Source organism: Narcine bancroftii, chromosome 6 (genome assembly GCF_036971445.1).
Source record: "Narcine bancroftii isolate sNarBan1 chromosome 6, sNarBan1.hap1, whole genome shotgun sequence".
NCBI lineage: Eukaryota > Metazoa > Chordata > Chondrichthyes > Torpediniformes > Narcinidae > Narcine > Narcine bancroftii.
The window spans coordinates 41,222,191-41,248,047 of record NC_091474.1 but is presented as its reverse complement, the minus strand read 5'-3'; the positions used below and the strand labels follow the sequence as shown (position 1 = coordinate 41,248,047).

Genomic DNA, 25,857 nt, shown 5'->3' with positions numbered 1-25,857 from the left:
CTTTTTATTATCGTTGTTTCTGTAATCACATATTCTCTCAATCTGCCTCCCAATTTACCCTTTAAGTAAGTTTTCAGTTGATGGTATGCAAACATTGTACCTTGAGTTATTCCATATTTGTACTTCATTTGTTCAAATGATAATAAATTATTTCCCCCCAAAAAATTTTCTATTTTTTAAATTCCTTTTCTCTCCCATTCTCTAAAGGAAAGGTTATCTTTTGTGAAAGGGATTAGTTGATTTTGCATCAATAATAATAATTATATTTTTCATAGTTCCAGAACATAACTTTTTCCATGTTTCATTTTTGATAATTATACATTTATACATTTTTCTATATTGCACCAGTTTTTCATCCCACTTATAAAGTACATGTTCTGGTACCTTCTCCCCTATTTTATCTAGCTCTATCTTGGTCCAATCTGGTTTTTCCCTTGTTTAATAAAAATCTGATAGATACCTTAATTGTGCTGCTCTATAATAATTTTTAAAGTTTGGTAGCTGCAAACCACCTTGTTTGTACCATTCTGTTAATTTATCTAGCGCTATCCTCGGTTTCCCCCTTTCCATAAGAATTTCCTTATTATTCTCTTTAGTTCATTGAAGAATTTCTCTGTTAAGGGAATTGGTAACGATTGAAATAGGTATTGTATCCTTGGGAAGACATTCATTTTAATGTAATTTACCCTCCCTATGTTAGTGGCAATTCTTTCCAATGTCTAAGTCATCCTGTAATTTCTTCATTAATGGCTGATTATTTAATTTGTATAGGTGGTCTAAATTATTATCTAATCTAATACCTAGGTATCATATTGTTTGTGTTTGCCATTTAAATGGTGATCCTTTTTTAAACTCTGTGTAATCCACGTTACTCTTTGGCATCGCTTCACTTTTATTTGCGTCGATCTTGTTCCCCAATATTTCTCCATATTCCTTCGATTTCTTATGTAGTTCTTTTATTGATAGTTCTGGTTCTGTTAAGTATACTATGATGTCATCTGCAAATAAACTGATTTTATATTCCTTCTCCTTTATTTTTATCCCTTTTATTTTATTTTCTGTTCTTATAAGTTCTGCCAATGGTTCTATTGCAAAACAAACAGTGAGGGAAATAGTGGACATCCCTGCCGAGTTGACTTACTTAATTTAAATTGGTTCGATATATATCCATTTACTGTCACCTTCGCCAGTGGTCCCTTATATAATACTTTAATTCAATTAATATGTTTTTCTGGTAGGTTCAACCTCTGTAATACTTTGAATAAATAATTCCATTCTATCATGTCAAAGGCTTTCTCTACATCTAAAGCAATAGCCATTGTTGGTATCTTATTTCCTTGTACTGCATGGATTAAGTTAATGAATTTACAGACATTGTCTGTTGTTTGTCTTTTTTTAATAAATCTAGTTTGATCTTGTTTTACTATTTTTTGTGCACAGTCGGCCAATCTGTTTGCTAATAGTTTTGCTATTTTCTTATAATCTGAATTAAGTAGAGATATTAGTCTATATGATGCTGATGTTAGTGGATCTTTCTCCGTCTTTGGTATTACTGTAATTATTGCTGTTTTACATGAATCTGGCAAGTTTTGTGTTTCTTCTATCTGGTTCATTACTTCCAGGGGAGGAGGAATTAATAACTCTTTAATTGTTTTATAAAATTCTATTGGGAGTCCATCCTCTCCAGGCGTTTTATTGTTTGGTAGCTTTTTTAATATATCCTGTATTTCCTCTGTTTCAAATGGTTTTATCAATTTGTTTTGCTCCTCTTCTTGCAATTTCGCTAGTTCAATTTTAGCTAAAAACTCATCTATTTTGTCTTCTTTCCCCTCGTTCTCAGTTCGGTGTAATTGTTCATTGAATTCATTAAAGTTTTCATTGATCTCTGTTGGGTTATATGTAATTTGTTTGTCCTTTTTCCTTGATGCCAATACAGTTCTTTTAGCTTGTTCTGTTTTAAGTTGCCAGACTAGTATTTTGTGCGTTTTTTTCTCCTAGCTCGTAATACTTCTGCTTTGTTTTCATTATGTTCTTCTCCACCTTATACGTTTGTAATGTTTCGTATTTTATTGTTTTGTCTGCCAATTCTCTTCTTTTTGTTGTATCTTCCCTTGTTGCTAGTTCCTTTTCTGTACTTACTATTTCCCTTTCCAGCTGTTCTATTTCCCGATTGTAGTCTTTTTTCATCTTAGTTACATAACTTATTATCTGCCCTCTGATGAAGGCTTTCATTGAATCCCATAATATAAATTTGTCTTTCACTGATTCCGTATTTATTTCAAAGTACATTTTAATTTGGCGTTCAAAAAATTCTCTAAATTCCTGTCTTTTAAGTAGCATGGAGTTTAATCTCCATCTATATGTTCTTGGTGGGATGTCCTCCAGTTCTATTACTAATAACAGGGGTGAATGATCAGATAACAATCTAGCTTTATATTCCATTTTCCTAACTCTCCCTTGGATATGGGCTGACAACAGGAACAGGTCAATCCTTGAGTATGTTTTATGTCTACTCGAATAATATGAGTATTCCTTCTCCTTTGGGCGTTGCCTCCTCCATATATCCAAAAGTTGGATTTCCTGCTTTGATTTAACCATAAATTTGGCTACTTTGTTCTTTTTGCTAGTCTTTTGTCCAGTTTTATCCACCTTTGGGTCCAAATTAAGGTTAAAATCCCCTCCTATCAATATATTCCCCTGTGTATTGTTAGGTCTGCTTTGTTCATGAATGAGTGAGACAAACACCAGGCTGAGTCGAAATCAGGGTTCTTTGTTCTTTATTACCGGATTGTAACACTTGCGACTAAACATGTTAGTCGGAGAATGCATTCTGCCGTTATCAGCAAAATGGTGATTTTTTATACCCTTGGATATGTGCTTAGAACATCATCATATCATTACTTGTCCAATGACTAAAACTGTTGCTATCCTTTCCCTGCTAGCTTCCTGCCTCTCAATCCATCAATGTCTCTCTTATCTTGTAAGTACAAGGATGCATTCACATCTTGTTACAGCCCTGTACATTCCCATCTCATGATGTTTTACCTTACAGTATCTACAACCTTCAAAAAAATATCTTGCATAAACTTTTGATCCTCTTCATTAAGTGCATATATATTGATCCAATTCCTGAGTTCTGAATATATCTGACACTTTATCATTACATACCTCCCTGCTGGATCTATTATTTCCTCCTCTATTTTGATTGGTACATTTTTATTGATTAATATAGCTATACCTCTGGATTTTGAATTATATGATGCTGCCATTATGTGCCCTACCCAGTCTCTCCTTAATTTGTTATGTTCCATTTCAGTTAGATGCATTTCCTGCACGAATGCTATATTTTTTTTCTTTTTTCAGTAAATTTAATAGCCTCTTCCTTTTGATTTGGTTATGTACTCCATTAATATTTATAGTCATATAGTTCAACATCTCATACTCTGCTTACACCTCATTTCAGCTTCCTCACCACCACCTTTCCCCTTTTCCCCAGGCAACCACTCTTTTATTCAGGATTCTGCTCTCTTTCTTGCCACTGACGATGAAGGGCTTTGGCCCAAACATTTGACCATCTGTTGCCTTCCATGGATGCTGCCTGACCTGTAGATTTCCTCCAGCATTTTATGTGTTGCTCCACTGCCCACTTACTCTGTCAAAACATACTTAGCAATATTTAACCAAGAGGTAGTTGTATCATCCAGAGAGCAAAGTATCACCAAGAGTTATCCACTCTGAACACATCCAAATCGCAGACTGTAGTTCCCTTTGTACGGAGACCGATTTGGATTACATAAAGCATTCATGATGACATCACAGCTCTGATTTTTAACAAGAATCTCAGATTTAAATTATTTTATTATTTTCTCAAATTCTGGTGCAAGATTTAAACTATCTGACAACGTCATCAAGAATTTGTTAAAGAACTCAGTGAACTGATTTTGTTCACCTGCAACTTTCAAGTGTCTGCTGTTATGAAATTAGTATCGGGTGTCTGTAGTCTGACTGAATGCGGTAGGTGTCGTCTCCCCCCCCTCTTTTCTTTTAATCTGTCTATTGGAAAATAAGTCATTCCAGAAGTATGAGGTGTTACATTTTGGGGAGACTAACGTGGGTGTGACCTAGACAGTGAATGGTAGGGGTCTGGCCAGTGGTGTAGAGCAGAGGGCTTAAGGTGTACAGGAACTTTGTACCTTGAAAGTGATGTCACAGGTTGATAGATAGGGTGGTCAAAAAGGCTTTCGGCGCATTGGCCTTCTGCAATAGTTTGTATAGAGTTGGGAGGTCATGTTGCAGATGTATACAATATCGGTGAGAACCCATTTGGAGTGTCATGTTCAGTTTTGGTCACCTTGCCACAGGAAAGATCTTGTCAAGCTGGAGAGGGTGCAGAGAATTACAAGTATGTTGCCAGGACTCAGAGGCCTGACCTACAGGGAGAGGTTGTGCAGGCTGGAGCTCAGGAGGATGAAGGTGATTTTTCTGGAGATGTACAAAATCAGGACAGGAATAGAACAGATGAATACAGAGAGTCTTTTGTGCAGAATAGAGGAATTGGTAACCAGATGACATAAGCTTAAGGTGAGGGCAACTTTTTTACACAGAGTGGCAGGTGTTGGTAATAGACTGCCATAAGAGGTGGTTGAAGCAAGTAGTACTGCAAAGTTTAAGAAACATTTGGACAGCTGCAGGTATAGGATGGGTTTAGAGACATATGGGCCAAATGCAGGGAGGTGGGACATTTAGGTTGGCATTGTCAAGTTGGGCCAAAGGGCCTGTTATCCTGCCATGTGACTCTGTGGCTACATTCATAGTTTATTTTACTTCAAATATGTAAAAGCAGAGGTTCACTGTATCTGTATTTTAAATCTTGATCTGTTTGAATAAAGGCACATGACATAGGAATCATTACTGGTTTGTCAGCTAAGGTGCAAACAATAGTTAAAGGATGAACTTCAGTAAACATCAAGAAATCACTACCAGGTGTACACTTCCCTTAACCCATTGAAATGATATTTGCCTGGTCTAAAAACGGACTGCTTTACTAAGTAGAACAATATTTTTGCAGTGGGTTACAACTTCAGAATACATTGCCTGCTGTGATTTCAATGAGAGTTAGTCCCAAGAAAGAAATGTGAGAAATTTGAGGCTTTATCAGTGTTTGTTCACATTTTAGTTTGGTAATGTTTACATTGCTTTCACTTTTTCTACTCATTTTCTGTTGGTGGTGGCTTCACCCGCTGCATCTCATTCAATAGCAGCCCCCATTGTTTGGAGCTCAGTGGTTAGAGCTTTCGATCATGAGTCAGCAGGTCCACATGCTATTTGAGGCATAACCTCTGACATATTATAGGTATTTGACAACTCTCACGTGGCAATTGGTTCTGACTTTATCCTTACCAAATACCAAGGCAAGAAGGGCATGAAACAATAACGGAGAAAATAAGCAGGTCCTGGAGCAAGTGCTGGTTAGGCCATAGCAGCCTGACTATATGGTGACCTCATTACAGGAAGGTCTTGATACCTCTGGAGAAGGGGCAGAACAGATTTATGAGAATGTTGCCAAAACTGCAGGCTTTTGGTGACAAGAAATAAAATTATGGCTAGGCTGGTGTGGCTTTCCTACTGAAGACTGATAATTCTTAGATGTCCAGCTAGGGTAACAGAAAGAACCCATTGCCAATCCAGAGAAGCTCATTCAGTATTCTGCAGAACATTAGAAGGAGAACTGAGAATTGGGATATTTCTAAAGAATTCTCCTATAGATGACATGGACACGATGGGCTGAATCGCCTCCTCCTGCACTGTGGGAATTTGTGATTTTCAGAAGAAAGCAAAAAATCTGCAGGAACAAACCTCAGCAGTTCCAGTTAATTCTCATGGTGTCCTTGTTTTCAGAGTTCAACATCTAAAATGACAGATGGAAATATTTGAGGCACAAAGAAGCAATTCTTTTCCTGCTAGTCACATGAACTCTGCAACATTTTTGGGGATTTTTTTGTGGCTGAAGATTTTCTACGAAAAGAAATTTCCCTTTTTGAAACAGGGGAACAAAGCAATTCAAAGACATACTGAATGCTTGTGAAATGACCTAACACCCTTGCATCTGTACATGTGTACATGACTAATCTTAAACTTTACAAGCTTGGCAAACTGCAGCAGTCTTTGGGATATTCGCTAGGGACCACAACGTCTCACTCTGCTCCGTTTCTGGTGTTGGGTTAGGAAGGGGTGCTTGGTGGGATAGGGGCCTTGTGAGGCTACAGGGTTGTGAGGGTTAGGGGGTGGTGAGGAATGGGTAAGGTGTCCTGACCATGTCAGATGACAAACTCAAGCTCCACAGCTTAACCTTAATAGAAGGCCAGGGGGGATCATTTATTCCAACCTTGTGGCTGGCTCCTGAGATCAGACTTTATTCTATTGCATAGGAGGATCCATCAGGCCTTGCTATGCTAGAACCAGAGAACACGACTGCACAGGAATTGGCCATTCGGCACATTTGGGGTCCATGCCAAACTATTATTCTGTCTAGTTACACTGACCTGCACCCAGTCCATTGTGCTCCATACCCCTCCCATTCATGTACCTGTCCACATTTTTTTAAAAATATAAAAATTGATCCCACATTCACCACTTCAGCCGGCAGCTCATCCACACTCTCACTACAATCTGCATGAAGAAGTTCCCTCTACACATCTGACCCGAACCCCTGTCCTCTATTTCTTGTCGCACCTAACCCCAGTGCAAAAACCCTGCTTGCCTTTACTCTGCTTATACCCCTCATAATTTTGCACACCCCTATCAAATCACCCCCTCACTTTGCTCCAGGGACTACAATCCTAACCTGTTTAACTTTTCCATGTCACTCACTTTCTCACGTCCTGGCAACATCCTTCTCTAGGGGAAACTTTTTGCACAAATCCCATTTGCCAGTTCTCGTTCTGAATCTCTCCAGATCACAGCAGATGGAAAGCTCCCTTAGGCACTTTGCATGGATTTCAGGCGTTGAAGTTCAACCCCTCCACTCTCTTGCTGAATGGATCTCCTTAACTCCCTCTCATCTTTTCAGTAATGGCCTCAAATATACGCCCCTCAGTTAATTCAAGATTCCTTTATTGTCATGTAATAAAGTGGCGGGGGGGGGGGGAGGGGAGGGGTTTCTTCCTGTTTCTGGTCCACTCTTCCCCAAAGTCTGGAATTCCTTGTGATAGCTGCCGAGCACAGGCACCGCCATCTTGGCCAGAGACCCGTAGTTGCACTATTTTAGTTCAAAAATACCATTGGCTTCTCTAATAGGCCATTTCACACCAGTATGGAGCTGCCGGCATTAGGACTGGGTGGTTGAACCCATTGGGGCAGCACTGTACCTCTGGTTTCCACTCTCCCAGGTCTACAATAGCGACAGAGCTGCCATTACAGCAGCTCTGGTTCAACTTGCTCGTTTGGGGAAATGGGATCTTCTTGTTTGCCCATCTTTACCCTTCCTGTGGGAGGAAGGGTACCAGTTAGTAATTAAGAAAAACCATTAATCGGGGGAGGAGAGAATCCATGTACATGGAACCTCTTGCAGTAGGAGGCATGTGGAAGGGGTGTTATTCCAAGTCTGGAAGTTGCTCACGGCAATTTCTGGGTGGAATTCTGGTCACCACTGCTCTGACACACATTCTGGTTTTGTATCATCCTTGCACAGATGATCTGGTTTCAGATCCGAAGGATGTGAAATATTTCGTAACGCATTTCCTGGGAAATACGTTCATGTCTTTTTGGTTCGCACCTTTCAATTATGTATTTTCCTGTTTTAAATGAGTTGTGCTGCACAGAAACAGGCACTTCATCCCATCACACCATGGTGGCCGTTGAGTACCCATCCATACCATCTTTAATATTTCCATTCCCTGAGACTCATAACCCACCTCACGTGGCTTTTCTCTTCAGATCGTTGTCTGAAGAGGGTGCGCAAAATCATTGAGGACCCCTTCCACCCTGCACGCAGCATCTTTCAGCTGCTCCCATCGGGGAAGAGACACAGAGCCAGGCTGTGGAACAGCTTCTTCCCATGGGCAGTGGGAACGCTGAATGACCCAAAGGAACTGCTCACACAAACCATCCGAGATTCTCATCTGTACAAATCAAAATTAATTATTTATTTTTACAGATAAAATATTTGTCCTGAATATGTATTGTTTGTCTGCATGTGTGTGATATCTGGTTGTGTGTCTGGATGTTTTTACATCGAGGACCAGAAAATGCCATTTCTGTGTCTCTCCCTTTGCTGCATAAAGGACGCTGTTTGACTTGCTGAGTCACTCCAGTGTTTTGTGTTTTTACCTCTGACCATAACAATAACTTGCACTATAAACAGTACCTGTAACTCGACAGGCTTTTCCACTTTGTAGTAGTGTTAGCAAATGTAAACCAGCACCAAGCCAAAAGAAGGGGATGTTTGGGATAGGTTCTGGGGATTAGATTGATCCAAGGAAATTTGCCAAGTTGTCTGTGTGGGCTTGAGGGGACTGTTTATACAGGTTCAAATTTAATGACGTGCTTGTGCTTCTTTTTCAGTGTTGTCAAGCCATGACAAGCAGCAGCTGCGACCCCATCTCCCAATACCCAAAATTTGGCAAGTGCTGCGACAAGTGTCCGCCTGGTGAGTAATGATGAGGGGCCTGAGCTGTCAGACCAGGAACAGCCCATTAAACCGCTCAAGCCTGTTCAGCCATACATATTAGATCGTGGTTGAAATGCAAATTAACTCCATCTACTCTCTTAGTACCTAATAGCCTGAATATGCCTGAGATTGTCTGGTCTTGGAAGCTAAATAGGCTCAGGCTTGGAGGGGAGACCACCTAGGAACACCAGGTGCTGCAAGGTTTCAGTGGTGGGGGGCTGACAAAGTGGCGATTCTCTGTCTGCCTTACGGTAGTAGATAGAAGTTAGAGAATTTCATGTATGTTACATTCTAAATGTAGTATTAAGTGACAATCATTGAGCCTTTACCTTTTTACCTTTAGTTTTGTTTCACAGGCACATGTCAGACAAGTCCAATCCTGCATTTTTCAATCAGGTATGAGCTTCACCCAATTCAAAGACATCGAAGGACACCAAGTGCAATCCCTTTGCCCTGCCCATATCAGACAACAGACTGGACTTAGGATCCATAAGGATCAGGAGCATGGTCTGGCTACTGGCTAACTTAGTGGGAGAGTCTGACTAGAGACTGCATGTGCTGGGAAACTGATGCGGGAGGAACTCAGTGGGTTAGGCAACATCCATCGGTGTTTCAGGCTTAAACCCTTCATCAGAAATTAGTCATAGTGAAGGCTTCCAGCCTGAAACATCGACTAGCTATTGCTTACCATGGATGCTGGCTGACGTGCTGAATTCCTCCAGCATTTTTCTAGTGGGAGAGGATACTTGGGTTGAGGACATGGGTGGAGCTTCCTGAGGTCTGAATCATTCCACTACTGAATGGTGTGTCCAAACTAAGGACAAGATGAAAAGCTTATCCAAAGTACTGAGTGCAAGTTCAGTGCTGAACAGGTCGAACCTTTGTCATTTGCAGGTACTTACATGAGCAGTGAATGCGCAGAGAGAAATACCTCGGGATGTCAGCCCTGTGGCCCTGATCGGTATCAGTCGGAATGGAACATGTTAGAGCATTGCCACCTGCACAAAACCTGTTCCAATAGTAAGTATCCATTATTGCTATGTGTCTACTTGATTGGGGAGTGTTGGCTAATGTACTTGGGCCACTGCTTCTTGAGAAGAGATACTTTTTCATTGTTGAAATCTTATTTAAAAAGAGTGGAGAGCATGTTTATTTGGAGATGTTTTGTGGGAGAGTCTGGGATTACAGGGCACAACCTCAGAATAAAATGACATCCCTTTGGAACAGAGATGAGAAGTTTCTTCAGCCAGAGGATGGGGAATTTGTGGAACTCATTGCCACAGACACCTGTGGAGGCCAAGTGATTGGGTAGATTTAACACCAAGGTTGACAGGTTCTGGATTAGTAAGGATATCAAAGGTTATAGGGAGCAGGAGGAAAATGAATTTGTAATTAAGAATATATCAGTCACTATTTCAATGATGGAGCAGATTCGATGGGTCCAATTCTGCTCCTCTCTTGTGGTCTTTGAGAACAATTTCACCCAATACTTAGTAAAAATGTCTCTTTAATAATCTGTTACAATTCCTGCTCTGCTGTGGTGAATGGGGCATGAGATGTGTTGCCACTTCTAATTCTCTGCTTCTTGCGTCTCTTTGTGTAGATGGAGGATTTGTGGTGGAAAAGGCTGGTACCAGTACCAGTAATACCATCTGTCAGTGCCAGTTTGGGAAGCACTGTGTCAATAAGGACTGTGAGATCTGTGAAGAGAACACAGTCTGTATACCTGGGTATGGAGTTGTGTACAAAGAAGGTAAATCTCCTATCCATTATTTCTGGTGCATAAAGGGAAACTTGTGATATGGGTCTTCAGGACAATCAGAATGAACAGCCCCACTTGATCGAGTCGTGAGTTTGTGAATTAAATGGGCGAGGATTGGTAGACAAAATAATAATCTCTCTTTACTTTACTTTTCTTTACTTTTCTGTGGCTCTATGCACTTGAGCTTAATGGAAACCCCACAATCTGGTATCATCAACTCCTGTTTACCCATCATCCCCAGGGTTACTGAACCACATTTGATTCAAACTTTAAATTTGGTATTCTCAGCACCTTCAAGTCCTTTTATCTCAGTATTTCTGTCCAAGACACTGGAAAATAATGTTGGGAGATTGAGCTTGCTCAGATAGTTGATTTGCTTAGAAAGTGTTGCACTCCTGCAAGTACCTTCAGCCTCGGTATCTCTTTCTCTGCTTTGGCTTTGATTTCAGATCATCTCTGAGACCGTGTGACCCACAAAGGAGACTTCCTTCACCTTGACCTTCATTCTTAACTTCTCCACCTTCAGTTGCTTTTCACACATCTTCTCCTCCGAGCTCTCAGCATTGAGTCATTCTCTATAACTGTCACTCCTTCTCCAAGGACCACTCTCTCTATGTTGCCTGCTGTGACCTGTACCCCTTGGGTTCTGACCTGTGGAATTGGTTTCACAGACCAGAGCCCGTCCTTTGCACCCAACTAGTGGAAATCCTTGCTCTGGTCAACCCTGGTAAAACCTCTCCTTCTGTCCTCATGGGCCATTGGCTCCTCTCCAGACCTTTATTAAGGTCTCTTGTGTCCAGACAGAGTCCACTTAACTCCTCAACTGGATACTTGAGGTAGAGGTACCTACTGGGTGACTCACTCCATCCCAGCTCGGAGTTTTCCTTGAGAGTCATGTAGGGAGTAGCACTGGCTGCTTCCTGTCACCCACCACTGGGAGTATTTGCAATACACAAATGTGCTGGAGAAACTCAGCAGGCTATGCAGCATCCATAGGAAGTAAAGGGGTCATCAACATTTTGGGCCTAAGTCAGGTATAAACAAAAACAGGCTCAGGAGAGAGGGAGGGAGGGGATTCATGGAAATTGGAGTTGCCGTTTGGTTGAAGTTCTGTTAACTCCCTCACCCAATTCTCTCTTTCCCTATCCCTCTGACTTTTTCCCTTCTGTTCCCCACCCCGTCCCTTCCTTCTCCCATCATTCTCCGTCCTCCCCATCACTTCTCAGCTCTCCTACCATCCCACCTGTACTCCTTCCTCCCGCCACATTTTTATTCAGCCCTGATTTTGCTAATACCTGGCCCGAAACATGGTGACCCATTGGAAGCTGCACGACCTGCTGGGTTTCTCCAATATGCTTGTTTATTGCATGATTCCAGCAATTGCTGACTTACTTGTTTAACTCTTTCTTCTTCTTTCTTTGGCTTGGCTTCGCGGACGAAGATTTATGGAGGGGTAATGTCCACGTCAGCTGCAGGCTTGTTTGTGGCTGACAAGTCTGATGCGGGACAGGCAGGCACGGTTGCAGCGGTTGCAAGGGAAAATTGGTTGGTTGGGGTTGGGTGTTGGGGTTTTCCTCCTTTGTCTTTTGTCAGTGAGGTGGGCTCTGCGGTCTTCTTCAAAGGAGGTTGCTGCCTGCCGAACTGTGAGGCGCCAAGATGCACGGTTTGAGGCGATATCAGCCTACTGGTGATGGTTTAACTATACTGGGGATATTTGCTTTCCATTTCCCCTGCTCTCTGAAGGAGATCTGAACTGTGTCAGTGAGCTGTGCAGTTGAGTTCAGTTTTTAATATTGAAGCTCTTTTTGTGATCCTGTCACGCTAAGTCTTTGTACCCACGGCATTGTGATACCGCTGGTACTGTGATATTCCCAAACATGGGTGTGACATTTGTTGGTGAAATCTGTTGAAATCATGTTCCCCCTTGTCTTTTCTTTGGCTTGGCTTCGCGGACGAAGATTTATGGAGGGGTTAAATGTCCACGTCAGCTGCAGGCTCATTTGTGGCTGACAAGTCCGATGCGGGACAGGCAGACACGGTTGCAGCGGTTGCAGGGGAAAATTGGTTGGTTGGGGTTGGGTGTTGGGTTTTTCCTCCTTTGCCTTTTGTCAGTGAGGTGGGCTCTGCGATCTTCTTCAAAGGAGGTTGCTGCCCGCCGAACTGTGAGGTGCCAAGATGCACGGTTTGAGGTGATATCAGCCCACTGGCGGTGGTCAATGTGGCAGGCACCAAGAGATTTCTTTAGGCAGTCCTTGAACCTTTTCTTTGGTGCACCTCTGTCACGGTGGCCAGTGGAGAGCTCGCCATATAACACGATCTTGGGAAGGCGATGGTCCTCCATTCTGGAGACGTGACCCACCCAGCGCAGTTGGATCTTCAGCAGCGTGGACTCGATGCTGTCGACCTCTGCCATCTCGAGTACTTCGACGTTAGGGATGAAAGCGCTCCAATGCATGTTGAGGATGGAGCGGAGACAACGCTGGTGGAAGCGTTCTAGGAGCCGTAGGTGATGCCGGTAGAGGACCCATGATTCGGAGCCGAACAGGAGTGTGGGTATGACAACGGCTCTGTATACGCTTATCTTTGTGAGGTTTTTCAGTTGGTTGTTTTTCCAGACTCTTTTGTGTAGTCTTCCAAAGGCGCTATTTGCCTTGGCGAGTCTGTTGTCTATCTCGTTGTCGATCCTTGCATCTGATGAAATGGTGCAGCCGAGATAGGTAAACTGGTTGACCGTTGTGGTTCCCCCTTGTGGTACAACAACTTATCACTTCTTTGGCTCAACAGAGTATGAATCTTTCCCTCCATCAGCACAAGCTTTGGACAAATTACTTGTCTTAAAATCCAGTGGCTCAGGCATTTCAATGTGTTCTATTGTTTTTCTGCCTCATTTGAATCTCACAGCTGTTTGTCAATGCTTGTGCATGTGTTAACCTAGTGGGTCTGATCACTCCCAGTGTTTGGCACAATTTCCAAAGTTAGATTCATCAGCCCACACTTCTGACATTATACCTCAGTAGCTCTAAAATCTCAGGAAAGTAGAAATTTTAACTAACAATATGGCTACTTTATTCAATGAAAGATTCTCTGTCAAGCCAGTGACTGCAGGAGGAGACAAATCCCATGTTGCAGCTCAGATGAGTTAGTGGTAAAATCCTTGAAGGACCACAGACTTAAACAGCAATGATTTTCACTCACCAATGTCACCTTTGTGATCTGAACACTCCCTACCTCAGGATGTTTCAGTCCTGCAATGTCCAAGAACCCAGAGTGCCCACAATTCTGTCCTGTTGTGCACTCCCCCGCTCTACCTTATCAGTAGATGATGCATCTAAAGCCATAAGCTCCCGAATTCCCAGCTCCCTCCTCCTCTCTCATTTTCTTCTAAGTAGTCTTTAAAAGTTAATGTTCACCAAATACTTAGTCAGCTGCCCTGGGTGTTTTCCTTCTTAAAGTCCAGGTATTTTTTTTAGTTGATTATGAAATTTTAAATAAGTTAAGATGGTTTAACACATTAAAGGCAGTATATAACGACAAGCTTTTATTTTAGCTGTTATTGCACAGATGAAAATAAGGCATTGTGCATTGAATTATTTCTAAAAGCCTTGCAAATAAAGTACATGGAACATAATTTTCAAATTGCACTTTTTGACCAGAAGCTGAGAATTTCATAATACCCATATGTGAGAAATGTGAGGCTGGATATTACTCAAACGTATCTTCGAATCTGGAGGCTTGCAGGAAATGGAGCAAGTGAGTAGAACATAGAAGAGTACTGCCTTTCTGCCCATGATCTCTAAGCCAAACATGATGCCCACATGAATATAGAAAAATGTGAGGAGTTGCATTTAGGGAGGTCTAATATGGGTAGGTCCTAGACAGTGAATGGTAGGGTTCTGAGGAGTGTTGTAAAGCAGAGGAATTTAGGAGTACAGCTGCATAGTACTTTGAAAGTGACATCACAGGTAGATCAGGTGGTCAAAAATGCTTTTCATTCATTGCCTTCATTAGTCAGAGTATTGAGTATAGAAGTTGGGAGGTCATATTGCAGTCGTATAAGACGTTGGTGAGGCCCCATTTTATGTATTGTGTTCAGGTTTGGTCAACATGCTACAGGAAGGATTTTGGCAAGCTGGAGAGGGTGCAAAGAAGATTCATAGAAATGTTGCCAGGACTCAGGGGTCTGAGCTACAGGAGGAGGTTGAGCAGGCAAGGACTTTATTCCTTGAAGAGCAGGAGGGCATAGAGGTGTACAAAATGATGAGAGGGATAGATCAGGTGAATGGAGAGGCACTTTTGCCCAGAACAGGGGAATTAGTCAGACATAGGGGGAGATGGGGGAGAGATTTAATAGGAACCTGAGAGATAACTTTTTTTACATGGAGGGTGGTGGGTGTATGGAATGGGCTGCCAGAGGAGGTGGTTGAGGCAGATGCTATTTCAATGAGTAAGCAAGAATTGAATAGATGCATGAATAGGATGAGTTTAGAGGGATATGAGCCAAACCCAGTCAGACTAGTGTGGGTGAGACATTTTGGTTAGTATGGGCAAGTTGGGCCAAAGGACCTGTTTCCACACAATATTAATCCATGACTCTATAACCCTACTGCATCGGTCTGGATTTAGCATTGAAGGAAACATCCAGGAAATAATGTTGACACATCTCAGAAGTAGTTTCACATTGAATTTTCAAGAGCCCCAAAGGTGAGGTTGCTCTCTAATGTAGATGTATGCCTTGATCTATGCTGTTTGCTGATCTCACCTAAGTAGGGAGGTGAGAGAACTGATTTTGTTCAGGAGACCTGTGCAGGAGGGATGGTTCGGTTGGCAAAGCTAGGAAACTGAAAAAATATTCTTAATGGAGATTTGGTGGATTAAAAGGATGGGTTTTATTAAGGAGTGAAGTTTAATACATGCAAGAAATATGATTTGGAAGGAGAGGTGTTCAATAGTTAAGCCTTGGTGGGTGAGGTTGGGAGTTAAGGGCCTATGTAGTTGTGGAGAAGGTTTCAGTGAGAGCATGTATGGAAGGTGTGAGCCTGATTAATACAAAGGAGAGATTCCACAGGATAATGTGGCTTTTCGAAGGTTACTTATTGACAGATGAAGCATGAATGTTCTAAATGGAAACTTTGATGTCAGGGGGATGGGTTCCAAGGGATGGTGTGGAGGGGTGAATATCCGTGAGCTTCATGTTGTTCCCATCTCTCACTGTGCAGAATGTTCTGTGTCAAGGGCTCAGCACTGCTCCCTCTAGTGCTCTATGACTAATGTCACACCTTTGGCCATGTGTGGAAGACTCCTCATGCTGCTATATGTCCAGAACAATCCTCTTTCTTCCTTCCTTCAGGTCCACACCTCGTTCCCTCTCTTCTGCCATTAGAGACATACCCTTCTTTGCCCTCTCCCCGTCTTTCTCTTCTACCCTCCCACCGCTATCCACCTGTTAGCTGTGCTCCTCCGCCTTCCCCTCCCCTCCTCTCCCACTGTGATAGTACAGATTCTATCACCAATGTGTATATGTACAGATGGTAGTGTAGGATGACTGTAATTGGCTGAGAGTGTAGCCACACCTACTGGCAGGTCTTAAAGGATTGCTCCTAGCCTGACCAGGTCATTCTGGACTGGTCGACCTACTTGTGATATGCTCCAGTCTTTTAGTTAATAAAAGCCTTGGTTTGGATCATGTCTTTGGTTCTTTTGACGCGCTCTACACCCCCCCACCCCCCCCCCCCACCTTTTTATTCAGGCACCTGTCTGACTTCAACCCTCCTACCGAAGTGCCAAAAATGTTGACCGTCCATGGTTGCTGCGTGACCTGCTGATTTTCTCCGGCTCCTTTGTGTCCTGCCCTGGAATGATCCATACTGCTGGGAGCTGGACCACTGTACACTGGGGAGGGGCTGTCAGTGGAGGAGAGGAAAACAACTGATGTATCTCCTGTTTTCTGCCTGCAGCTGTGGCTTACTCAAGATGATAGCAGATGGAACAACAACAAAGGACGTGGAATGTGGTGAGTTCTCCTTCAGAGGTTTTGAATAAGTATAGGCACAGTTTTTCCATTGTTAAAAAAATGTTGGCAATCTTCTCCCTTCCTCCAGTGCCCCACCTTCCTTCCCAATTCAGAGAGCTACGTCAGTCCTCTCCCTGTCACCTAAACATTTCTTTTCTATCCTCCCACCTGTTTACTCTTACCTGTTAGTCTGTGCTTCTCCTTTTTCCCCTTCCTCCCTCCTTCCTCTACTCACCCCCCCCCCACCCCCCCACCACCACCAGCTGAAACATTGGTTATCCTTTTCTTCCTACAGATGCTACGTGACCTGCTGAGTTTCTCCAGCACATTTGTGTGTAGCCTTCTTCCTGTTCTCTCTTTTTTTAAAAAGTTCAATAAAAAAACCAGAAATTCATTAGCATTAGATGCAACTGATTACCAACAGTTTCCTGGCGTAATGTGACTATGGGGAACAGAGGTCGTACTTTCCACATTGGGTAACACCTTGGGCTGCAGCTCTAACCTTAGGAAGTGGTCCTTAAAGGATCGTAGCATAATACAGCCACTGTTCAATCAGCTACTGCAAGTGGGGGCAAAGACTGGATGATGGGGGAGGATTAGCAGAGTCCAGAGAAGCCAGGGGAGGATCTGGACAGAATAGTGCACTCTGGAGGCAGTTTTATTGCATAAAGGGTACCTACACCATGTCTGGTGGTCCAGGCATCGCAGGGAGTTGCCCAGTGTTCTTCCTGGAACTGCTGCCACTTTGTGATTGAGCGGAATTCAACTTCTCCTAGTCACTTCCGCACAGAGCAGAGTTGTGGCACTAACTGTGGGAATCTATGTCCAGTTTGATGCAGGCAGTACTCCTCAATAGCTTTAATGCAACAAATAGTTGCAAAGGAATTAGTGTTGAAAGCTTTGTTGGGGGGGGGGGGGGGTGGGGGGGGGGGGGGTTAATCATGTTGGCATCAAAATCCAGTAAAAGTACATTTATTTGTTGCATTATACCTAGTGCCTTGAAAAGGGTTCTTGTGCGAGCAGTCTAACAGGTTAGCTCGTTTATATATCCATATAAAGTTGAAGAGCACACTTTGCAAGTATAGAGTAACAAGGAAAAAGGAAGATCCATCAGCACCAATCAAGGACAGTGTGAAGACCCTGTCATGGGGTTCATTCAGGAGCCTGACGGCTGCTGGAAGAAACTATCTTTAAGCCTGTTTAAGCCTTCTCATTGCTCAAGTTATTAAGACACCAGGGTGCTTCCAAAAGGCAGACCCATTGAAGATTTTGGTTTCCAGTCTGACACCTTTGACCATTGACTGAGCCGGGGGGTGGGGGGGGGGGGGGAGCAGCTTTGCTGGTTTTCAGCTGTTTCCTGGGTAGACACTCACCAGATGGATGCCTCACCCCTGGGGTTACAGCTGGTTCTGTACTTTCCATGAGAAAATCTGTGCAGGATATGTGCAGAGTTGGCACATAGTTTCGAGTTTAGCTACTCACAGGTCCTGGTGTCCCAGCGTCATATACGCCTGGCATCTTGGAACAGAGTGAGGCGGGAGCACCGCTTTAACTGACCAGATTATTTTGTCTCATTTCTCAATTCCGAGCATGTTTCTTCTGTGACAGGTCAACAGCTGCCAGCTTTTGTTCAATGGATGATTAAACAATCCATGTGATGCTTTACATTCTGTCTGCATTGGATGTAATGATACACAAGGCTCCAACTAGACCTCTGCTAAAGTAAAATCAATCCCGAAGAAAGGCTCAGGCCCAAAACGTCACCTGCCTTTTTCTTCCAATGGATGCTACATGATCTGCTGCTTCAAGGCTGTGAAATCAAACTCCGAGTTGCTGCATGGGAGCCCGCTGATAGCGTTAAGCCTGTTGTTACGTTCTATAGCAAATCATTTTTGTACTCACATAATTGTGAATATTTATTTTCTATCTTTCTCATTCACTGTGCAATACACAAACGTGCTGGAGAAACTCAGCAGTCACACAGCATCCACAGGAAGTAAAGAGGAACCAATGTACCTGAGTCCAGGTATAAGCAAAAACAGGCAGGTGCCTGAATTTAAAAAAAACATGGGAGTGGGGGAAGGAGGAGAAGAGGGGAGGAGGAAAGAGAAGGGGGAGGAGCACAGGTTAACAGGGAAGAATTCACAGGTGGAAGGGTAGAAGAGAAAAAAAGCTGAGGTGATTTGGGCAGAGGGTAGCTCGCTGATAGAAGGGGTGGGGGGCTCGAGGTGGGATAGGGAAAGAAAGAGACTTGTGTGGAGGAGATTAATGGAAATTGGAGGTCAATGTTAATGCCGTTTGGCTGGCGAGTGCCTAGATAGAATATAAGGTGTAATGCTGCTCTTTTTAATTCAATTATGTATGCTATTGTAGTTGTTTTTTTTAATATAAAGCATCTGTTTGCGAAAGCAAGTCAGAATTTTGGTGCCTATGCAGATTTCACAAAGTACAGGAAAATAAACATCATTAGCACAGCTCTGTACCAACAGCACTTGCACAATTTGACATCTGACCCCATCAGTCTGTTGCTTATGCTGCATTCTGATAGCATCCACTAGTGGGCATAGTTTGGCAGCAGATTCACTCAGTGAGGCAGGGTGTTGCCATTCACTCTTCAAACCCTGCTCTGCCAGACAAGATGCTTGAGATCCGAGCTGAATGCCCTCATCCCCTGCCAGCTTGTCTCCCACCAGAATCTCTTCCATTCCCATCAAAGGTATGAGAATAGATGGGGTATCACCTGCCACACAGACACCAAGTGGAATTTCCAGCCAAATTTGGTTAATTATGGTGAGAGTTTATCGTCACACACATAAAGCATATACTGATATTTATCGTTGCTTGCTGTAGCCACATATGTATGTGAAATACACTAATAAGCAATAATTGTAAATGACCATGTGACAACAAATGATAATCACGGATAAATAAATTGCCCACCACCTTACAGATAAACCTGTAAAGAACTCAAATTTATTAAATCTACTTAATTATTGTGTTTCTTTACTCAGGGACACCGGAACCTCTGTCCAAGGTGGGGTTGGTTGTGGGCATTGTTTTCCTTAGTGGAGTACTTCTGCTCATCTTATTAACCTTCTTCATACATTCAGGATATAATCAAGGTCAGTAGTTCACATATTTCATATTTGTTGAACCTGTTTTGTTGAATATCAGGATGAAGGATATCGGACTTGACTGTTCATTGTGCAAATCAACCCCAGCTCAAAAATATTGAATGGGATTATGTCAGATTGTTGGCCTTGGGGCAGGGATCTCTGCAATGTGATCTGACCCTCTATCTCCTCCCAACTTCAGGACAGTATCAGGAATGTAACCTTCAGCTCCATTCCGAGACCTTTTTGAATGAGGTCGCCATCATATATTCCAGTTAGTGTTGGCCAACAATCCTTTGCCTCCATCTGCATCCAGGAATAAACATTAGGCATGAGCTGAAGATGAGCGTTGAATTCTCCTGCACAACATCCACTGTCACCAAAGTCACAGTTGCCAGCTCTGTATCATTTCTGGGTCCCTGAAGACTTCCAAATAGTCAGGTGGAGCCTTGGATCACCATGTCAGTTTTTGTTGTAATTTATGTTTTGATTTGTGGGTCCATGCTCACTGAAACTACAGAAAGATTATTTTCAAGTGTGTCACTGGCTAGCATCCTCCAGTCCAGAACAGCTGAGAAGATCACGGGGTTCTCCCGTTCCTTGATCAAGGACATTCACTATGAGCATTGCATAAATTGGGCTCAAAAAATTAATGTTGATCCGACCATCCACCACAAAGGATCTTTGACCTATTACCATCAGGAAGGAGGTTATAGGAGCATCAAAATCAGGACTGTCAGGTTGGGAAATAGCTCGTTCCCGCAGGCTGTGAGATTGACGGACAGCATCCTGTAACCTGGGTCTCTTATAAATGGAACAAGTAAATCATTCTAAAATATTTGTATGTATTTATTTACATTACATTTTTAGACATATGTGTGATTATTGTGCTGCATATTACGTGTGCACATGCGTGTTGCGTGTACCATCGCCCAGAGAAATGCTGATTTGTCTGGTTCTGTCTGCACAGACAGATGATAATGAACTTGAACTTGAACTTGAAGGTGTGTTGGGTGCTGGTTATAGATTGTGACTGATAGCATTTTGCTTGTTTTTTTCAGAGAATCGGACAAAGGTACGGAACATGTTTACCAGGCTGGTAAGTTTGTTCTGATCAAACCAGTACATTTGGCCTGCTTACATTTCCCGTAGGTGGTTTGACAATGTTGAGTAGGGGACTGAATAAGTGAAGTTTATTGTTATATAGACAAGTACAATGTTTAGATGCAATGAAAGTCTTACTTGTTGCAGCTTCCCAGGGTATATAAAACACACAACGCATAACACTACATGTAACAGTACACATAACAACATGTAAGAAGAGAAAAATATAGATAAGGAGAGGAAAAGCAGTAAATAAATTATTATAATTATTCACAGAGAGACCTCTGATGGTGACTTGGAGAGGGTTCACACTTGTTGAGCGGGAGGTGGTTTCAGTGAAAGCAGCCACGTGGTGATCAGGCAAGAGGACGCTGGTGATGTGAAAGTTCATTGTAGAAGATGGGAAGAAGTCATCTGGGAAATAGGAGAGGGTGCAGGGATGAGGGTGGGGCAAATGGGGGGAGATCTGACCATTAGGAGGAGTGTCAATGATGGGGAAAGAGGGTCATGTGGTAATTTGAAGAGGGAGATGCTGATGGTCAGCAAGGTAGGTGATGGGTGATGACTGGAAGGATCAGCAGTGGTGATTGGGGAGGGGAAGGGCCACCAACAGTGCTCAGGGGTATGAATCAGTACCTTCAAGGAGAAGACAGTGGAGAGCAGTGGAGAGATGGTGGCACCCTCTGCCTGGTAACCTCTTTGGCCTGGTGACATTGTGCCCAAATGGTGTTTCACCTTGTGTCTGGGACTGACTTGTGGGATTTAATGGAGGGTGGATTGTCATTGAGAGGTGTAATTGAGCTGGAAAAGATGCAGAAAAGATTCAGAAGAATGTTACTGGGACTGACAGGCTTGAAATATAAGGAGATATTGGTTAGGCTGGGACATTTCTCCTTGGAGTGTGGTAGGCTGAAGAGGTGGGGGGGCTTGTAGAGGTTTATAAAATTATGAGGGGCATTGTGTTGATGGCCCCAGTCTATTTCCCAAAGTAGGGGGAGTCTTCCCTTCCCAAATCCTGTCTGCTTTTCACAGGGATTAATCTCTCCCCAGCCCTCTCGTCCCTCACCACCCATCTTCCACCCCCTTAGGCACTTTCCGCTGTAACCGCAGGAAGTGCAAAACATGTCCCTATGCCTCCCCCCACACCTCCATCCAGGGCCACAAGCAGACTTTTCAGGTGATACAGAGCTTCATCTGCACATCATCCAACTGGGTGAGACCAAACACGGAGGATGATTGCTTCACCAGGCACCTGCGCTCTGATTGTGGGTCTAAACTTGAACTTCTGGTAGCCAATTATTTCAACTCACTTCACCGTTCCTGCACAGACATGTTTATTTTCACCTCAACCACAGTCAGGATGACGCCAAACATAAACTTGAAGAACAATACATAGTATTTTCCTTGGACAGTCTTAAACCAAAATGCATGAACATCGATTATTCCAATTTTAGGTAACACTGTTCCACTGGTTCCACTGTTTCCTTCTGTTCTTTACCTACTCCCATTCTTATTTGTCCCTCTAACCTGAACCCCTCCCAGTGATCACTCCTCTACCTGATCTTCCACCTCTACCCTATCACCTCCTAGTCCCTCCCACTCCTTTTTTCCTCTTGACGTACTGGACATCACCCCTTCCTACTTTAGTCTCAATGAAGGGTCCCGACTGACCATTTCTATTCGTGGTTTTTGCCCGACCTGTTGAGTTCCACCAGCTTCTCATTGTTTGTCAGGGGAATCTAAATCTAAAGGACATAGATTTAAGGTGAGAGAGGAAAGATTTAAAAGGAACCTGAAAGACACCTTATTCACATAGAAGATAGCACAATAGACCCTTCAGCCCATGATGTTGTGCTAACCTATGTAAATCCACTCCACAATGCCTAATCCTTCTCATAACCCTCTATTTGTGAGAGGGGTGGGTATATGGAATGAGCTACATAAGGAGGTGGTAGAGGTAGGTACAATTGTAATGTTTAAAAGACATTTGGACAGTACTTGGCTAGGAAAGGTTTTGAAACATATGGGGCAAATACAGGCGAATGGGATTAGCTTCCACAGACAATTTGGGTCAGCAGGGAGGAGTTAGGCCATGCTATAAATTTCTATGACTCTGGGAAAGGAGGCTCTGCCCTGTCCTCTAACTTTCAATCCTTTGACCCAGGCCTTTATATTTTCAGATGAGATGCACAGGCAAAATCCAGATGCCAATCCAGGAGCTGACTGAGAATGGAAGGATATTGGCCACAGCTGGAGATGAAGACAAGAGTCCAGAGGTGATGACCGAGCTTATGCCTGTGTAAGTCACTGGAGAAAAGGTGGTCCAGTGCTACAGTGGCAGGACCCAGTGGACATTTGGAATGATGCTGATGTCCTTGCGCTTGCTGTGGCCTCCTCTGAGCTCAGGGCCATTCTGTGGTGACCTTTGACCCGAGGACCACCAGCTCAGAATGTATTCATCCTGATCTTATAATGCTGGCGTAGAAGAACTGACACAGTGCTCCTTTGCAACCTAGAGCTGTGGTAAATGATTGAGCTTGGATTGCAGCACCTGGACTTTACAAAGAGACAAAAGCCTTTTGGATCCAAGATGTTGCTAGTGGTTCAGAGCAGAGAAACTCTCCATACACCTCTCTAACTGTATCCTGTGACAATCCCACTTTGCTTTGCTTCAAGGCAAACACCTACCTGTGGATGTCAGAGGAGCCGAATTACATCTGTGGAATTATCCCGTGGAAATGATCGTTGGGGAATGTGATGGCATATGCAGGCAGTTTGCACCTTCCCTCTCCTTAGCCTTCTCACCATTCCAGCCCTACCAACCCCAGCCTCCTGGTGTTTCTCTAACCTTGTGTATATTTTTGATACGTGTACAGTTATAGTTTATGATTATAATAAATGTAGAATTGTAAAACGCAGACTTTTATTTGATGATTTAACACAAACCTGTGGAGTGAATAACTATTACGTCTATTATATTGTTCAAATTATTTTTTTCCCTTATGATAGGCTTTTAAAAAAAATGTATATTCAGAGCATTGATTCCTTTTCTGTCTTCTCCATCCACACCTGAAAGTATGGATTATTTGAATCACTTTTCTGTAGAAGTAAAAAGGTGTCTTGCATTTTTAGAGTGCGGGTCAGGATGTGCCAAATGCATTGGCAGCCAAAATAGTATTTTGGAGTGTGGTTGAGGTTCTAAATTAGAAAGTGTGGAATGAATGAGCCTGGGTCAGGGGAGGAATAGTTTGGTAAGCACATAATCTATTCAATGATGTCGTTTGAGGGGTAGATATAATCAACCCTATCACCATCACTGCGGACAATGCACATGGAACTTGGCAGGGGAACTGGCAATGCCCTTCTCCATGAGGTAAAAATGGGTGCCTTGGGTTACTGCAGTCTACTTTGAAGAGACATATTCACCTTCTTGGGCTGGGAGCAGGATGGGTGAAGGCTTTGCCAACATTGTGAGCTTCCTTGAGGCACAGAGGTGATAGATTGCATCTGCTCATGCCTTAAGGGCTACAATGAAGAACATAGCTTGGCACAGTTAGCATAGGGGTGGGCACAATGCTGTTACAACGCAAGCAACCTAGATGCTGTCCATAAGGTTCTACGGATCGTAGCCAAAAGGCCAAGAAGTGATGTTAACCATAAGGAGTTTGTACTTTCTCCCCATGACCTGTGTGGATTTTCCCCAGGTGCTCAAGATTTCTCCTTCAGAAATGTGTGGGGTTGGTAGGTTAATTGGGTGTAATTTAAAGACACAGCTTTGATGGGCCAGAAGAGCTGTATCAATAAAATAAAAACAATTGGAACTGTTCTAGGACTGCAAGCTACCTACATCCACAACCAGGCAACATGTTGTGGCAGTCACCCTCTCCCATCATTTTGGAACAGTCATGCTGGACTCAGGGTAACTGCCGCAGGAAATAACCAGGTCCCTACACCTCGCTCTCATTCCTAACCAAGCATCAGCATCATTTTAATGCTCACCGACATTGTTTTCACAAAACCATCACTGATATATTGAAGCAACAATTCTTCCACCGAGACCAGTCTGAGAGCACTCTTCACTATTATCTGACGAGGTGGGAGTTTGTGGCATCCTTTGAGATACTGCTGTCTGGCTGACACATCACTGACTGTGACTCCGAGGCAGGGGAAAGAACTGATGAGGAACACACCATGTGTAGTGGGATAGTGAGACTCATTGCTCTGGCATGGATCAGTAAGTCACGCAGTGTCCACAAGAAGAAAAGGTATAAAACCAACATTACATTAAGCATGTTGTCATTACTCCTTTCCTCTGTTGTTTGAGGGGCTTCTCCCCAGCCTCAGTCCATTATTGACCAGTAAGAGAATGTGTCCTTCCCCAATGCGCCCTCGCATTGGCTGTACGCTCCTCAGTTTGGACTCCTGTAGCCTGGAATATGTCAGTTCCCACACCAAGTTGATGGACTTCCAGCAGTTCTGGATGCCTGTCTCTGTGTGCATCCCCATGAGCAGCCCATCATTCAGAGAGTCCTCTTTCATACTGCTGCAGGATGCAACTGTGATCCGTCGCGCCCTTCCCTCCCACTCTTAGCGAATCTGCATTCTACAAAGAGGTGGGTGACTGCCTCTGCTCCACTGCACTCATCTTGGGGGCACGGACCAGTTGTACAGGAGGGATCTGACTCGCGTCCAGCCAGGCCAAGTCCAGAGAGTGTCTGGCACAAAGCTGCTCAAACTGGCTCCAAATTGGACCCGCTCTGTTCGCAGGTCAAACAGTTCAGTCCTCGGGTTAATCAAGCAAAGACCACGAGCTTATCAGCTTACAGTGCTCTAAGATAATGACAGGCAGTGAAATATTGTGAAGGAGATGGAGAAGGACACCATGAAGTTCTGACCATAACCCCTCCTCCTTCCACTCACTCATTGACTGGCGCGCAGAACTGGGCCACTCCTTCACTCCAGTTTCTCTGCCTACAGCGTGGTGTTAAAGCTGAGAAATGGACTTCCAGCCCCACTGATATCATTCTGCAATGGACTGTCATACTTTTAACTCTTTGCCTACCAAGCTAAACTGTAATCACTTCAACTCAAGAGGAAGTGGCAGTAACACATCCCTTTACAAAAGCAGCACAGGATCACAAAAGGCAGACAATTTGTGAAACAGCCGGGACTTGCAAGGCACCTTTTGAACACACATTTC

At 43.4% G+C, this 25,857-nt stretch overlaps 1 protein-coding gene across 3 annotated transcripts in view; it reads left to right on the top strand.

Annotated features, from left to right (window-relative positions):
- The window catches only part of LOC138736002 (tumor necrosis factor receptor superfamily member 5-like), a 37,352-nt gene extending 13,777 nt beyond the window's left edge, over positions 1 to 23,575 (top strand). The window contains exons 2-9 of one of the 3 annotated variants that reach the window (XM_069884767.1): positions 8,563 to 8,647; positions 9,563 to 9,688; positions 10,272 to 10,421; positions 14,087 to 14,180; positions 16,385 to 16,440; positions 19,452 to 19,562; positions 20,615 to 20,652; positions 22,838 to 23,575. In XM_069884767.1, coding sequence (XP_069740868.1) covers positions 8,563 to 8,647; positions 9,563 to 9,688; positions 10,272 to 10,421; positions 14,087 to 14,180; positions 16,385 to 16,440; positions 19,452 to 19,562; positions 20,615 to 20,652; positions 22,838 to 22,960 — 783 coding nt within the window. In that variant the 3' untranslated portion in view covers positions 22,961 to 23,575. Of the gene's footprint in view, positions 1 to 8,562; positions 8,648 to 9,562; positions 9,689 to 10,271; positions 10,422 to 14,083; positions 14,181 to 16,384; positions 16,441 to 19,451; positions 19,563 to 20,614; positions 20,653 to 22,837 lie in introns of all 3 variants that reach the window. The other 2 variants (XM_069884766.1, XM_069884768.1) reach the window with 2 other exon arrangements.
- Positions 23,576 to 25,857: the final 2,282 nt, after the last annotated feature.